The sequence below is a fragment of the Cynoglossus semilaevis genome, chromosome 20 (genome assembly GCF_000523025.1).
Source record: "Cynoglossus semilaevis isolate Cse_v1.0 chromosome 20, Cse_v1.0, whole genome shotgun sequence".
Taxonomy (NCBI): Eukaryota; Metazoa; Chordata; class Actinopteri; order Pleuronectiformes; family Cynoglossidae; genus Cynoglossus; species Cynoglossus semilaevis.
This window is the reverse complement of record NC_024326.1, coordinates 9,324,085-9,341,352: the sequence shown is the minus strand read 5'-3', so window position 1 is coordinate 9,341,352 and position 17,268 is coordinate 9,324,085. Positions and strand designations below refer to the sequence as shown.

At 40.4% G+C, this 17,268-nt stretch overlaps 1 protein-coding gene across 2 annotated transcripts; it reads right to left on the bottom strand.

The window, feature by feature from the left end:
• Positions 1-122: 122 nt before the first annotated feature.
• Positions 123-16,122, bottom strand: yes1 (YES proto-oncogene 1, Src family tyrosine kinase). Of its 2 annotated transcripts, XM_025066225.1 has the most exons (13): positions 15,673-16,122; positions 13,292-14,009; positions 10,191-10,481; positions 8,763-8,862; positions 7,930-8,028; positions 7,512-7,615; positions 7,173-7,322; positions 6,182-6,337; positions 4,601-4,780; positions 4,187-4,263; positions 3,511-3,664; positions 3,239-3,370; positions 123-1,761 (listed from the first exon to the last, which is right to left on the bottom strand). In XM_025066225.1, the coding sequence occupies exons 3-13, from the start codon at positions 10,471-10,473 to the stop codon at positions 1,553-1,555; spliced, it is 1,644 nt and encodes a 547-aa protein (XP_024921993.1). In that variant the 5' UTR covers positions 10,474-10,481; positions 13,292-14,009; positions 15,673-16,122; the 3' UTR covers positions 123-1,552. The 2 variants fall into 2 exon arrangements, with proteins under 2 accessions (XP_024921993.1, XP_008332730.1); XM_008334508.3 differs by lacking the exon at positions 13,292-14,009 and having other exon boundaries at positions 15,673-16,118.
• Between the last annotated feature and the right edge of the window lie 1,146 nt (positions 16,123-17,268).

Below are 17,268 nucleotides of genomic sequence, written 5' to 3'. Positions count from 1 at the left end.
CATCCCACAAGGGGGCATGGTTTGCTTGTTTGAAATCTTTGTAGCAGTTATTCCAATAAAAAAATATAATATATACAGGATATATAACAATATATGTGAAATACACCATGAAAACTCATGGAACTGTTTAAGTAAAACTTTTATTCTTCTGTACAAAATCATATTAGTTACCATTCTGAGTAATTTTATTATTATCTCCCCACTAGTTGAAGTCCCAGTCTTTAGGAGTACTCACACACAGTATTAGTCTCTCATGAAGGACCAACAGAAAGAAATTACAAAATTGTTCACATCTTTGTTCTCGCCTGTAGCTCCCTCTGTGAATTCCATGTTCTTTAGTCTCCCGTCAAACACAGACACAGGACGTACCTATAAAACGGACTATTGCTGCTTTTGTTTTTACACCCACAACCTCTACTTAGCACTAATGCCCCATTTGGGGGCAGAATGTCCCAAAGTATTTTATTTGTCCTAACGTGACCCCAAATGTCCAGAATTGAATGCAACTTAATCTGGGGAAATACCTGCTGGAGGCTCTGCATAGATGTATTTAAAAATATATTTCTAATTTTACATGTTTGGTTTCAGATTTTTTTCTCGCCAGTCGACAAAAAAATAAAAAATCTCAAATTGTGTAAACAACTCAATTCTTGTGCAGAATGATTTAGTCTGGTATAACAAATCAAAAAAAAAAAAGTAAAAAGTAAAATTACCTCTGATGTTGATTTTCAAACATTTAAGAACATAAAAATTAAAACAGTTTTTGCTTGTGTAAAACATCACTGAACTTCATCATGTAAAATCTCAAATTTAGCAATAACTGCAAATGCTAAATAAATCCATGTGATTTTTTTGTGCCATTCAAGTGACCAGGACGAAAAAAAAAAGAAAATCAGGCCAATCACTTTCATTTTTTAAGTCAACCATTAAAAAAACAAAACAGTTTTTGCCACACAGAGGGAATCCGTCGGTTTCCTCCAAGTACATTCTTTCAGCCGTACAGCTCACCTTTTGTCACTTGCTTCGCCACCTCAGCTTCACACTCAGTTACAGCACATTCTTCACCACAGAGTCACCACACACTGGCCAACTGACAGGATTAAACCAAACAACCCGACTCATGTACAAACATTAAAAGAGCTCAGGGCTCCACTGACAAATAATCATCCTAGTTTGGAGAAACAGGAGCAGATATGATAGAAATGTAGAAAAAAAGAAGAAACTGTGCATCTGCAAAAAAATGTCAATTTAGGAAAAACAAATATCTTTCTCTTTTCATCACAGTGTTGTCCGTATGTGATATTCTAAATATGCAAGGTTCCCAGAGCTTGACGTACCTCAAATATTTGGTCCCTGCGTACAAAAGGGACAAAACCTCTACTTCAGAACCCTCGCATGTGCAAATGTGGCCGCGTGGTTTTGTACTAGTTTATTGAACATTTTTCTCAGAGGCGCTAGTCTCGGCAGCCTCTCTGAGCGTCGCTCTTGCTCCTCTGCTCCGAGCTCTGCCGGTGCGTCTCTCTGCAGTGACAGAGTTTGCTCCACAGTCCCTCTAGAGGTTGTCTCCCGGCTGGTACTGTGGCTCTGTGGCCGTGAAGTAGTCTTCTAAAAAGGACTGGATGTACTCGAACGTCGGCCTCTCGTCCGGATCCTTCTTCCAGCAGACCCTCATCATCTCGTGGAGGGACTCTGGACAGCCCTGAGGGCAGGGCATGCGGTAACCTCTCTCCACCTGCTCAAGTACTTCTCGATTGACCATACCTGGGGGAGGCAGGGTGGGAAAAGGTAACGTAAATGTACTGCAATACAACACAAATACCAGCAAATAAATATGGTTTTTATATAAAGTAGGAATCAGTAGGAATACTGTTCTATAGGGTGGATATATTGGTAGAAAGATTTAAAGTCAGGCTCAATCAAGTCAATACAAAGAGAAAAAAACTGGGGTAAAATAACTGGGACATTCATTTTTTAAAGACTGAAACGGATAAAAAAATAAAAATAAAAAAAAAGACCAAATATTCATTTTTTAAAGACTGAAACGAACAATATAAATATAAAAAAATAAAAACAAAACAAAAAGACCATCAGCTGGAATGTGACTAGCAGGAAAACCACTAGAAACTTCCTGTCATAGATCGAGTCCCAAGACATGGAGCCAGCGTTCCCAAACCCTGTGACACAGAAACAGCTCCGTGGGGAGCTTAACTGAAGCTAAAAGAGGTTATGACACACAGTCATGGTCGGAGTCACATCCTCCTGGACTCCTTCAGCCCCCCACTCCAGCCTCCCCCCACCCTCTTCTCTCTCTCTCTGCGGGAGCGCTGGGATCAGATTATCTAACACTTGGAAAGAGAAAAGGCCCTCAGCAACTGCTGAAACCGGAATCAGGCAGTGTCAGATACTGAGGTTATTAGTGTGATTTATGTCTTGGGTCTGAAACCTTCACAGCTTCATGCCTGCCATATATGTGAGTGTGTGTAGATGGCTATTAATAGCCACATATATAGACAGGGACTCAAATAAAATAAGGTGATGTGTGCCCATGCAGATGCTTGGTACACCTGCTTCCCACTGCCTTTTACAAAATCAAGCAATGGAGCTAAAATAGGACTCCCTCCCAAAAAAATACTACGTGGCTACAAACGTCCAATGAATCATGGAAAAAAAAAAATTGGAACAAAGGGAGGGGCCGGGGGGGAAGGGTGTTCAGGCCTGGGGACTCTGAGGTGAAATAATTAGACAGAATGATTTAAACTGAAATCAAGAGGGCCAAAGGAGCCAGATGGCCCTCCATGGGAGGTGGCGGTTAAATCTGCCATATGGCACGGTCTGTAATCAGTGCCAGTCAACAGCCGGGGTGTAGTACTGCTTGCGGGCAGCAGGGGGCAGAAATGGGATGGCTGGGATTTTGAGTAGAAAGGTGACTAGGTTTATGTTCTATGTAATATTTATATTATTATTTCAGCATTATGTATTCTAATCTGCTGTTATTTAAAAAAAAAACACAAAATAACAAAAGCAAGATAAAAAAATGACAAAAAGTGAAGGAATTATTCTGTTTGAATATGAATAAAGATTCCTTTAAATCATACCTTAATAATGAATAAAATAAATTGTTCCTTGAGAACATTGATGCTCAAACGATGGTAAACAAGGCTTTCGGAAAATTGAAACAATTCCTTGGCTTAGAAATTCCAACGACAACATTCCGTATCAGTGGAACTCCAGTGTTTACCTGGGTAAGGCACTCTGCCTTTGGTCACCAGTTCAGTCAGTAGTATACCGAACGACCAGACGTCAGACTTGATGGTGAAGCGGCCGTAGAGAGCAGCTTCAGGGGCCGTCCACTTGATGGGGAATTTTGCACCTGTAATCATAAAAAGAGAGATGAGTTGGTGTGTAATCAAAAATGTATGACGATCAACAGGTGTGCACACAGTGACAACAGCGACTCTGGGAGTGGCTTTGGCCTTTAGTACTGTGTGAGCCAATAAAAACCAAACAAACCTTGTCTGGCCGTGTACTCGTTGTCCTCGATGAGCCGAGCCAGGCCGAAGTCGGCGATCTTACACACCAGGTTATCAGCCACCAGAATATTGGCCGCTCTCAGGTCTCTGTGGATGTAGTTCATCCTCTCAATGAAGGCCATGCCGTCAGCAATCTGTCGCCAGTCAAAAGAAATGCACAGAGAACAGCGTTAACGTTCAAGTCAACATGATGAAAATCTAAATTAGACCGAGTCACGATTAGTCAGTGTTCAATTTCAGGGTGAAATAATCTGCGTGGACGTAACAAGTTTCTCTGTCCGCTCCGTCAGAGGCATGGCCCTGTTTTTTTTATAGTTATCAGTTTAATTCTCAAACACTTTTCCACTATGCTGAAGTAAAGGGTCAGGGAGTCCATGGAGTGTGGAGAGTGAGGAGAATAAACAGGAGATCACAGCAGGTCAACCGAAGCAGTGAGCTTCAGTGGCCTCGGCTGGGCACTGTTTAAGATCCACAGGCCGTTAAGTGGAGACGAAGGAGAGGGAGCACGAACAGCAGAGGGGGAGAGTAGAGACGGGAGTTTGGGTATTGAACTAGTGTAATTTTTAGTGTAGCGGCAGGTCAAAGGTCCTGGCAGCAGGAACCATCACTATTTGTTAGCTACAAACCAGACTAGTGGAGGTGAGTACGGATCCTACCTGTGATGCCATGTCCACCAGCTGAGGCAGTTTCAGATATTTCCCATCGCCCTCCTTCAGGAAGTCCAGTAAACTACCTACGCAGACCATAATAGAAGATTTACAGCCTCTATTAAAATACGGCCACAGACGTGCATATGATTCGATGGTTTCTTCATTTAGTTCAACTTTTTCTTGGCGTCGTATAAATAAAATCAGGCTGTGCTGTGGCAGAGTGGCAGGAAGTGAGTCATTATGACCTGCCACATCAGTGAAGATGTCCTTTCTCAAAAGGTGTAGCACAGGAAGAAGTCACAGGATGTGTCTTAAAGTGAGCTGAGGATCCGGAATTAAAACAATCTCTATATTGGCATTACTAACAAAAGAGTGCTATAAGGACGGCATTTAGAAAAAGTCAAGGCCGTCTGGTCTCACCTTTGCCCATGAACTCAGTGACAATGTAGATGGGTTCCTCCGACACCACGGCGTACAACGGTACCAGTTTGTCGTGTCGGAGTTTCTTCATGATTTGAGCCTCCTGCAGGAACGCCTCTGGAGACATGGTGCCTGGCTTCAGGGTCTTGATGGCCACCTTGGTGGTCCCATTCCATGTGCCTGGAGACAAAGACATGAATGTATTATTGATAAAACAACTGTCTAAGATGTTACACATGAAGTTGACCCGTTACACATGAAGTTGACCCACTGAATGTAATACAGTGATCCATAATCAATGAATTCAAAATAACATTACATAACATCAAAAAATTTAGGACTATTCCTGAACATTTTATTGATTTTAATTTACCCAGAATTCTACATCCGACCAATACTGAAGACACCCGCCATGAGAGATTTGGTAAACATGGCTGAACTAGAGCCACAGCTCAAGAATAATAACAAAAAGAAAATTATTATTTTTAAAAGGAATTGCTCTTGTAACAAGTGGAGTCAGCCCTGCTGGGTGACTTCCAAAGTCTCTCTTTCTAAAATTGAAAAACTACAGTTGGTAAAACGTTTATCACCGCTGTGGATTTGGCTGCGTTCCTCTGTGAAAAGACCAGTTGAGGGCCCATGGACAGAGAGAGAGAAAGGGCTTGACAGTTTAAATAATCAGCCACTTCCTGGTTAGAAGCCACTTATTCACGCCCTGCTTACATACAAAGAGCTGAGCCAGGAGATCTAGTGCTTCCGTCATGTTGCTGAACCTCAGTCGGGCGCCTCCGCCTTTATGATGTCGTAGGGCAATGATAATGAATCATAATAAAGATGATGTGAGGTGGAGAACACGCTGACAGAGCACTGCCAGTCTGTGCCAGATGCCAACAATACAGTATTTACAAAGTAATAAATAATAAAAGTGAGTGCTGAAGGTATTTTCGGCCAAGAGAGCAGTGAACTCTTCAGGAACAAACAGTGCTGGGGTAGACAGCCTGGGATTCCTGGCATTACACAGAGGAGGCTTTGCAGGTCGAGGCTTGCTCCAGGGCCGCATTTAATAAAAGAGGGAGAGATGAAAGACGAGAGCCATGTTCACGACGAGCCACTCGTCTCACACACACACACACACGGCCCAGGGAACTGGAGTGGAGGAGATGACCTGTCATTACAGAGCCCTCTATCCAGAACCAATCAGAGCTCACCATTTACCTCAGTATGTGGGCCAGTGTGGAAGTGAGAGGGGCAGAAACAGGGGGCAGTATCTGCTCCATTTGATGTATAACGACTTATGAAGTTCATACAGGACTTCTGTACTGTTAGTAGGGCTGTCCAAGGGTGGAACTTTTTAATGTGATGAATCACAGGGTAACTGTGGAGTCACCAGATTAATAATGATTGTCAACATTTTAAAACATTAAAAGTGTATTTCTTTTTATTTTAAGCCTATGTTACAAACCAGAAAAAAACATTAAAAGTGTATTTCTTTTTGTTTTAAGCCTATGTTACAAACCAGAAAACGTGCATGTTTCTAAAACATATTTTGACTGTACATGGTTGAGTGCTGCAGGCTCTTACCCATCCAAACCTCCCCGAAGCAGCCCTGTCCCAGTTTGACTTCCAGTCGTAAAGACTCCCGTGGGATTTCCCAGGCATCTTTAGCTAGTCCCTGAGTCTGAGGCTTCACCGTCGGACACACCGTCGTCAATCGGTAGCACAGACCGTCAGCGTGTTCTGGATGGATGTAGACATTAAGAGACAACATTAATGGCAGCACAGTCTGTAGTTTTCAGAAACATTAATAAAATATTCTCTAACATAAAACATCATGTGGCCCTGACTGTACACAGAACTGTAAAAATACAACAAAGCTTAGTAGTATTTTTCCCCCACGATTCCCTGCAGGGATGCTCTGATTTTTAGAATCAGTATTTCATTATAATCTTTCTCTGGTGACATGCTAATGTTCCATTTTAATTCTGCACACAGCAAATTGGCAGAAAAAGAAGAAGCACATGATACTTGACAGCCAATCTGCATTTGTCTCCAACTGTTCCTTCAGGATGTTTTTTGTATTACTATTAGAATCTAACCCTATTATTATTATTAAATTTATAATATATTCATTTAAACTTGTTGCTATTAGTGTTATTGTTAACTTAATCTGTTCATTATTATTTATTTAAGTCACTGTAGTGATAGTGAAATAAAGATTAGGCAGAGTGTTTTTCTAAACACCTATTGGGTTTATATACTGGAGAGAATTTGAACCCAGAGCTACTGCACGGCAGACAAAAACAAATGAAAAAACTCTATGCAGCAGTGGACAACCCAGGAGCTAAACTGAATATTTAATGACATTAATATTCTCATCATGCAGTCGTACTTGACTGATTTGATAAAGATGTTTTTGCTGGGCAAAAACTAAAACTAAAACTAAAACACAACAAAGAAAAAGACATGACCAACTTGTTCCTGAGCAGGAAGATTTGCTCTGTGGTAAACAACAATTTGTCTAAAGTGAGACCTACAAAGCTGTGTGGGTGGTTACTGTGGAGAGGCAGCATACCTGTGTAATGTTTCACCAGCTTCTGGAGTGTCTCAAACTGGGCCCGAGTTGTGATGTAATAACCACCGTTGTCCAGCTTCCGAATCTTGTAGTGTTTGACATTGTCTCCCTTCACATCGTCCCAGTCCCGGATAGACAGGGAGTAGGCACCTTCAACATTTACAGAACCTCTGTCAGCCGGGGCTACTAAGTGTTCACAATAATAAACACAGCACCATTAACAGAACCGTTTGACCTTTAACCCACAAAACAGGCCCTTTTTAAAGCTTCTATGAAGCCATACTTTCCAAAGAAAAATAAATAAATACTCCATTAACCGTGAAAACACCAAAGTCTCACCTTTGGTCGTCTCGCTCTCTCGTGCCAGGAAAGTGCCTCGCTGGTTCCCTGGACCCAACAACCAGCGCTCTGCATCTTTGCGACCCATTTTCCCAAAGTACCATCTTAAAAAGAAAAAAAGAAAATCAGTCACTAGATCCATATGTAGTCCTAGCAAACGTGTTGGTTTAAAGACATTTTATAACATGTAATAGTAAACATTCCACTGGTCACTTTAGTGACAAGCAGCTAAATAAATAACAGGCTCTGAACTGTGTTCTTTCCAACACGTCCTGTCATGTTAAAAATAAGATTAAATGTTTCACTTCACAGGAATGTTTGCTTTTGTATTCCAACAATTTTGCAAAAGAACCAGAAACTAAAGAAAACAGACAAGAATGCACATAAATGCAAATAAAAAAAAAAGGTAAATTCTTACTCTTCAGCCTGAATGGAGTCGGCCGGCGCCACATAGTTACTGGGGATGTAACCTTTATGTCCCGTGTTGATGGAGCGAGCCTCCCACCAGTCACCTTCACTAAAGAAACAGGACACACAGATAAGTCAGGTTATAAAACCTCAACTGCTCTGAAAAGATGATTTATGCTTCAGACATAACTTTAGAAAAGTATTAAGGTCGTTAAAAGCATCATTTATTGTCATGTAGAACATTACTCATCAGGTCCGAGGGTGGAGTTGTTAAACCACGTCAAACATTCCATGAAACGCACCAGAAAAAGTGGCCTTGATGAGAGTGTCAGTGTTTATACTGAGTGACATTGTTAACACAGATTAATCAGCACGTCTATTTCCACTCTCTGCTTTTGAAACGTGGTGAATTTTCTAAAGATGTTTGGCGAGAACAGGACTGTGGGTCTGAACTGACTCACTCTGTCTTCTGACATCAACAGACACATTCATAGTTTCACCTTGAGTCGAGGAGCAGGGAACAGCTTTTCAAACACGACTACATTCTACCTTAACTTTCTAAACTTTGGTCAAGTTTTAATAAGGAAGATGTACCATCACCATGAACTAAAAATGTTAACGTTCACATTAACCATGAAGTGTTAACCACTGCAGATTTACTGACAACAGGTCTTATTGTAATCATTATGCATACATTACACATCTGACAGAACCCCCAAAATAAACAAACAAATATCATGTGGGAAAAGATAACAGTAAAGGAACAGATGCCTGAATATACAATGAGGGCCTAAACCTCCGTCCACAGCAGGAGTCGGTCAGTGAGAAATCCAGTGCACTCACGTATTGTTAATAATCTGGAAGCGGTCTCCTTTTTTAAAGGAGAGGTCGTCCGACGTCCTCGCCTCGTAGTCGTACAGTGCTACGAAAAATGTGACACCACCTGCAGCGGAGAGGAAACCAGCGGTTGAACAAGTGCATATAATCACACACACACATCATTAAAAAACATGAGCTCAGGTTATAACACTGGAATCACTGTCACAAACAATGCTTTAAAAAAGGCTTAGCTTTTGTTTTGTATTGTTAATATTTTTGTGGTAATTCCTTTAGTCATAATGTTAATATTTTAATAACATGTGTGACCTGTTACATTAGATTAATCACAAAAACATTGCACTGCTGTCATGTTAAAAAAAAATCCAAATGTTTCAATCGACTTAAGTGCATTTTTACAACGTGGAATTTGAAATGTAAAAGGTTAAAGTAAATCTCAGTCTCACTGGCATCACTTTAAGTCATTCGATTACATGAATCATTTAATCTTTTCAAAGACATGTCACTGCACCACCCCTTTGAAGGAAATTAAAAAAGGGTGGATTAAGTCTACCACAGTTCATCAGGACAGATTATCCTGCTTTAAGGAAGGACTGAGGGAAGTGATTCAGTACGTAAGTTCCTAGCGGAGCTACACTTGTGGGGACACGTGTCTGGAAGAAATGTTGTAGGGACACTCAGTGAGTGAGAGTATTTTGAGGTTCAAGATTTGGGTTGGAGTTAAAATTAGGAATGAAGTCAGATTAGAGTGGTGTCAAGATGAAGATCAGACACAGATTTGTGATGATTGAGGTTAGGGTATGGGTTTAAGGAATGCATCATGTCATGTTCAGTGCTTTCAAGACACAGAAAAAAACTGTTTATGACTCTGTGTGTGTTTGCTCTCCTCTTCTGTTGCATTTTCTACATATTTAAGCCATAATCGACAGGGTTCGTTGTCCGATGGTTGGTCACTGCCGACGGCAGGTACCACTCTGCCAAACTGTTAATGGAAATGCAAACTTCCAACTGAAGCCACTAGATTCAGTCAATGCAAATGTTTTCATTGGCTGAGGAGGAGTCACGGCTGCTGCTCTGCTTCCCACATTACAGACCTATTTTGGGTTTGTGTTCAGCCTTGATGTTTAGGCAGGCTCCTTTCACATGTCCTAATTTGCATAACATCTGCCCGCTCGTAACGTCCTGTGTGTAAAATGTTGAGCTGCCTTTATTCTTTTACAAAGATTTACACATAATGACAACATAATGAATAGTTTAAAAAAAAACAACAGAGAAAACAACTTAGGGAAGATTGTCTTGGGAAGATTTAGCTGTAAAAAAAAGTATTTCTAGGGTTATAAAACACAGTTTCTTATGTGAACTTCTGTGCCGCTCTGACTTTAAGACTTTAAACAATGAAATTACACGTCGCTTGAAACATCTCCTCAGACTGACCTGCGATGACATTAGGGAAAGGACTGCTCACAGCCACTGAGGTGAAGGAGGTGGAGGCGCCACCAAAGGGTGTCATGACTGAAGATGCCCCACCGAAGGGGGTGAGCGAAGCAGCATTACTGTTGTAGCTGTTGTTGTGTGACTTCATGGCTGGTGAATGACCCATGAGGGTGGGGTCCGGCCCATAGTGGCCCAGGTGGGCATTAAGTGGAGTTGCATTCGAATTGTCGGGTCGGTACTTCAGCGTCGGGTCCATCTCCTCTTTACTTTTGACACAACCCATCGTTGAGCCTAAGGACGTGGAGTGGGAAAGGACAGAATCAGTCAGTGGAACGACGTCACATCTTAAATCCCAGTCTCAAAAACCAAACCAAGACCACAGGCTAACATGACTTCACCAAGGCTCCACAAGTCTTAACAAAAGCTCAACGGGTCAGCCGAGGTAGAAACTCGATCATGTTCCGGCCTTAGGCGATTTTCACTCTTTCATCTTCTAAACAGTTTAGAGAGGAACTAAAAAAAAAACATTTGAAAGTGGAAGAAACAAATTGCCTCACTGGAGCTAGTTAACATGACATGACATTTTCTGATTTTAATTTGTCTGGTTTTTTTTACGTCCAGTAAAATTAATCAGTGACAAGTGTGCAGCTGTAGTGTTTCAGTTCAAATCTGAAATATATTTTTAAAAGCACAATTTCAAAAGGACAACAAGCTTTTCTTAACTTCAATCCCCCACCTGTCAGCTCCTCAGGCCCACCCTCCCACTCTCCTACTTGCCCCCCATACCCAAAAAAGGAGGCCATTCAGTTGCAGCTGTTTTTTCTGCCTTCTCTTTCCACATTAAAAACCTGTTCCTAATTTTAGGAGAGAAGAGTACTTTTTGAAAATTCATTCATTATTTTCATTCATTCAGGTTCTCTGTGGTTTCTGTTACTCTATGAGGAAATCATACTGTAATATTTTCTTTAGATTTTAATCACACAATTACATGATAAAATGCATGTAAAACTGATCTTTTTAAATCTTTCAATTCCCCATATAATGACTCATAAAACGGCCAGGAATAGATCAGATGCCTGTGTGGGTCCACAGGGCTGGCACATGATCTTGTCAAAACAACTACAATTTGGTAATGTGGAGGTTTTTGTTTGTTTTTATTGTTAATGCTATATTTTCACAGTTTCTTAGCTTGTGAATTTTGTAACTTTTCAGAAAATAATTTTATATTTTTTGCCACATTTTTATTGAGTATTTATGCTGTATTCGGCTTCATTCCTTTGTCACTGTTTGAAAATAGCTAGCAATATCTAACCTAATTTTTTTTTTGACTTTGTATATTTACACCTTTGTTTTATGTCTAAATATTACAAAAAAAAACAGATACATTTGATCACTTTTCATGGTTCTTTTTGTTGTGATTGGGCTAATAATAATTAATAATTTTGTATATATTCTGAAGAATTTTTTTTTTTTTTTTTACATACAATTGCTAACAGTCCACTGACCAACCACTGGTTCTAATGAACTTATCACGGCTCTTCACAGCACTTTAGGTAACTCCAACAACCAGGTCCTAACACTTGGGCTGAATTCAAATGAGCTGCTTTGTTCACACATGTCAAATTGCACTCAAAGCTATCAACTGTAGAGCTCACTGACCTGTTCTCATTCACCAAGGCTTCTGAGAGACTCAGATGGAGTGTTTATCCTCTGCAGCCATGCCCCAACATCTATAGTTAATGGGGTCTATATTGCATTATACTACTGCATATTTCAGGGAGCATTTCTCTAGCCCTGAGTGTTAGCAAAATGCTCCTATAGATATTCAAAACATGCATCTAGAATACCTTAACCTCTGCATCTGCATTTAACTTCTTTATAGTAACAATATGCAAATGACAGGCTGGTCATAATTTCTAACATGAAGACAGTGTCAATTACTATATTATAAGCTACTTTTGGACATTCAAAACACAATACACATGGGCACAAGTGAGCAACTGCCTTTGACCCTGTGCCCCATTAGCAGACACAGATTCCACTTCCTACAGGGATGAATTCAAACTATGCTGCATAGCTGCAGGAGGGAAGCTTCGGATATAGCTGGTATGCAGGGAAAAATGTCAGCACTGCCTGCTGCCACGCCAAATGCATGACTCTGTACTTTGTAGTTGTCTTCATTGTAATTCAAACCCCTACTACAAACCCAGTGCAGTTCTGAAGCATCGGGTTTGTGGATAATAGCTCCGCCCCTTACGATGTTGTCCACTGCCTTTCCCAGACCAGTCCATGAAGTAAATATACTGAGATTTGAACTAAGATTTTAATTCAGTCTGAGTGGTACTGATCAGCAGTCACTGAAAAATGACTCTTCAAACACTGCTGAGATCATCTGAAACTCTGTGATCCTACACAGAGATCCAGATTACCCCTGCATTTCTATTGTATTTAATCACAACAATGCACTTTCATTTTTGTTCTGTTATTATGACAATAAACAAAAGCTTTGTGGATGAAAACCACAAAGGAAATGGTTGGGCACTGTGCTGTACCTGGATTCATTCATGAAGGCAGCACAAGCAGCTAAAAGTTTTAAGAGCTTGTTTTTAAAAATCCAAATTCTATGCATATCTGAAAAATATTCACGGTTGAAAAATCCATTTATTACTTCACCTTACCTGTTTGTTTAAGTATGTTCAATGCCTTTTGATTGTTGAGATTGAAAACACACAAATATAAAAGCCAGAACACTGTATACACCACAAGACTATTGTTCTTCTGCTTCAACCCCGGAGGTGAATGACATCACTATTCACGGAGTAAAAAAATACATCACAGGGCAGAGCAAGCTTTGGCATTTGTTAAAAGGGTTTGTATCAAGTTCACCCTGGTTAAAATAACACAGCCACACCTGCTGGTTTAAGTAGGAAACAGCTTATAAAAAGGTGCACGTTCACACTTTTAGCAGTAAAAATATGTCCTGTTAGAATGAGGTCAATCACACATGAATGGCTGAATAATTATTGTTTGAGAAGAGCCGACATTTTGATAAAGCATTGTAAAACTTTCTGTTCAGGTAAGAACTGCAACTGTGGACAAACCTGGGAGGGGCCCTTTGACCTTTGACCAAATGTCCTGTAAAACACGTCACATAGATTAGTAATAGAATAACTGGCTACTATTGAACTAAGTTCAATTCTCTTTGTCAATTCAACAGTAACTCAACAGTTGAAGGAGTCATTTGATGGCACTACATCACTAACAGGAACAATTAAAAAAAAAAGACACAATAATGTAACAATTTAGCCGACATTGTCCTACTGTTGGACTAGTGTTCACTGTTCTGTTACACTGCACAGGGTGTGTTTGGTCAACCCATGCTGTAACAACACAATGTCATTGATTGGCCTTCCATTGATGGGTTTAGCTGCACAGAAAGGCACATTGGTTGTTATTGACTCAGTGAGGCACAATGCACATGGGTCATTACATGAAGTCTGCCACAAAATACAATGAAGGACAAAGCCTCTCCATGATTTGTAAATCCAGGACACAGTCACACAGACCTGTCAATGGTGCAAACCTTTACTGAAGTGTAACATGGAGTTATTGCTTTGGCACACTTTATGAGGCCTAGCTCAAGCTAATCTTTGGGGCAGCCTGCCATCTCTGCCAATCACGGTCAGCGGAGGGGGGCAGGGCTGGAGAGGAGGGAGCGGAACTTCCTTCCGCATCCATTATTGCTGTTGGGGCCACCTGCTGTGCCTGTCAAAGGGTCCAGAGTGAGGCTTGGATAGAAACCCGGTATGCATCCTGGAGCTATAAAAGAGAAGAGCTCTTGTTCGTTGTGCACTCTCTGCACCGACGGTGCACATTCAAAATATGAGAATCATAAACAATATCAACATACTGTACTGTAAGAGTGTTTTAACGTACTTCAATCTCTTGAGTTCTTTTAATGTGATGAGAACACTTGAGGGGAATGCAAGGATCCTTAACGTCTCCCGTTAAAACTCAAGTCCCTGAGCCTCGGCCAACAGCACCTGTTAGCGCTCCTCACTCCACTGCCAACAGACCTCTCTGTACCAGCTGTGTGTGTGCGTGCATGTGACTGTGTCCATGTTTGTGCATGTGTGTGTTTGCAAAGGAACTCTCTGCACAGTCAACGGGATCTACGCTAACAGAGGGATTACCACAGACGAGGATTAATGTGGCACCAGAGTACAAAAACAAACCAGCAATCACTTTAATAACACGCACACAATATCAAACTATATCAGCATTCACACACTTTAATCAGAGATTTGACAGTGCCACATTAAAGGTGATTATATTTCAGATGAACCAGGGGCAATCGACCTGAAACAGTAAACAATTATTTCCTTTGAATGAAGAAGATTCAGTTTTGACTTATGGTTTCTTAAGACTTGAGACTCCATATTAGCAGATGGGCTGTCTGACTAAATGCTAAGCTTAGGGTCTGCACTATGAGGATTCACCAGAATAGACACTCATTTCTGACTGTAATAAAGATGCTATTTAACAAAAACATTCATTGTTACTTGTTATAAAGCCTGCTGTAAACGGTGTTTTTGTTAACTATTTAATGTCGTGTTTGTCTCTGTCTTCAGAAGTTGTACATATAACACTACCTTAATTACGCCGCAGCATGTGTCAGTGTAGTTCTATTTTGCAGGTTTGTTGTTATGATTAACTACTCAATTACACACTAAAGACAATTCACCCAGATTTACCTCGGCTAAACAACCGGCCCAACTCTCAGCACTAAGTGCCCTGCCCTGGGGCACCTTCTCATTGGAGAGTGTCAGAAAAATACACAAGTGATGTGCAACAGCCAACCATCTACTCCAACTGCATACAAGCAATGAGTTTTGGATAAAAACTAAAAACCAATGCAATCAGCACAAGGCCAAGGGTGATATGTAAAAGTTTTGGTTTCTCTTCTACACACAAAACATTGTTGTACGAAGCATGTTAAACTTTAAAATCTCTTCTCTGCATTCCAGTGCAGCAGTTAGTCACACATTTCTAACTTCCACTATCTCCAGGTCATGTTGTTCATTACAGCTGAGGCCTAGAGCAGCTGATTTTGTACGTGCGTGCGTGCGTGTGTCGATGGGTGAGGCTGTAAGAGGTCAGTTAACTTTATAAATATGAAGCTTTTTTTTCTTATTTATGTACCTTTTCTACAAGGAGACAAATTCTGCCAGTAACATTTGTGAGTGAATTGATCTTGTTATTTATTTCATACATAATACTCTGCACAGGCATTCGTCTAGTCTGGGTCCAACATTTAATAAACTATATATGTATATACATTTGTTTTTACCACAACTACAGGAGACTACAGAAGAAGTCTGCTGGGTCGCTTGTCTAACTTTCTGAAAGTGTCACAGCTCGTTCAGGCCCAGCATTGCGCTCCCAAATGCACAATGGAACATACGGAGAAAGAAGTTCTTACCTTAAATTCGACCTCAGCACTGTTTTAGTTCGGCTACATGCGTCCTCGGATAATCAGCACCGCACGTTTTGTTCTTTATTTCACGTCAAAAACCCAGATAAGTGTGAAAACGGCAGACACGCAGCCTCTTTCTGTTTCCAACGCAGACTCAGTCTTCCGTCTGTCCCATAACGAACAACTACCACACCAGACCAAAGTCCTCCGCTGAGATTCCCCGTGCTCTTTCAAAAACAACGAGGAGCCACCGACTGACAAAAGCAGCGTTATATAATGGAGGTTTAAACTAGAAGAAACACACAGAATATCCAGAATTTTGTCTGTACTGAGCTCGTGTTTGCCCCCAAAGACACACAACAATAGTCGGACCAGGACTGAGGAGCCACCGAGGCCAAAGGAGGAATCACGGTGCATTCACGTACCAACAAGGAACTCGGACGTAATGGAATGTTATCAATGCATAAAGTATTAGTCAGGTTCCTCGATTACTCGGTTTTTGTTATTGTTGATGTTGATTGTTACCAAGGCTCATCAATGGTGGCAATTTTAAATTACAATTCTGTTACCAAGGCTATAGGAAGTCTACTCACCAATGGTGGCAATTTTAAATTACAATTCTATGTCAAAAATGTATTTTGAAAAAGGAAGCGTTTTTCCTGTTCTTACCTTTATTTCATATTTTTGTTTTACACTTCCCATGTCTGTTTGAATCCCAATCATCTACTTTTATTTGTGTATTCTGAAAGTATTTTTACATAAATAAACTTTCAAATAATAAAGGTGTATCAATAAAATATTGGATTCACTTGATTTGTGATCTACGGCCAAAAAAGATTTCCGATAACGTTTAACGCAACACAATTCCCTATTGGAAGGATTTTCCCGTGTCCAATATGGCCGACATCACTTTCCAATCGACCACTCAACTCTATTAAATACATATAACCTTTTACTTTTGGTCCATTACAACGTAAAAATAAATTTATAAATTAAAAAAAAATAGATGAAAATATTTACTATTTTTAACTTTAATTGCAAAGCATTTAGCAGAGTGAAACTCTCAAGTTCTTCAACCTTAACGTTTTGCAGATTTTCAGCGACCTCAAGATTTGATCCGTTACAAAAGCAGTTGTTTAATATAATCTATAGAAAGTTAAATGGTATTAAAATAGCGTCGTTACAGTACTGTTACAGTAGAGATAGGAGCGCTCGTGTTTCTAAAATGCGTATGAAGAGATCTGCTTCCCTCTAGTGGTACAAAATGGCGCATTACAAACCACCTACACGCACGTACGTATACACACAAGCATATCACACGACTGCAAAACTGATTCTTGTCGTGTGTCACGGTATTCATTTGTAAAAATGAGAAACCCCTTCTCTGTAAGCTCTTTTTCCACGTTTTATTTATGACTTCTACTGAATTTAGTTCTCATTTAAAGAGAGCACTGGTTTAGCACTGCCTTAACCAATAATGACTTGTTTTTTGTTTGTGTGATAACTCTAGAATTTTGATGACTAACCTCTACAACAGTAATCACATTGTTCTGCTATGTTGCAGTATATGCCGTGTGTATAATTTAACAGATACAAAGAGGA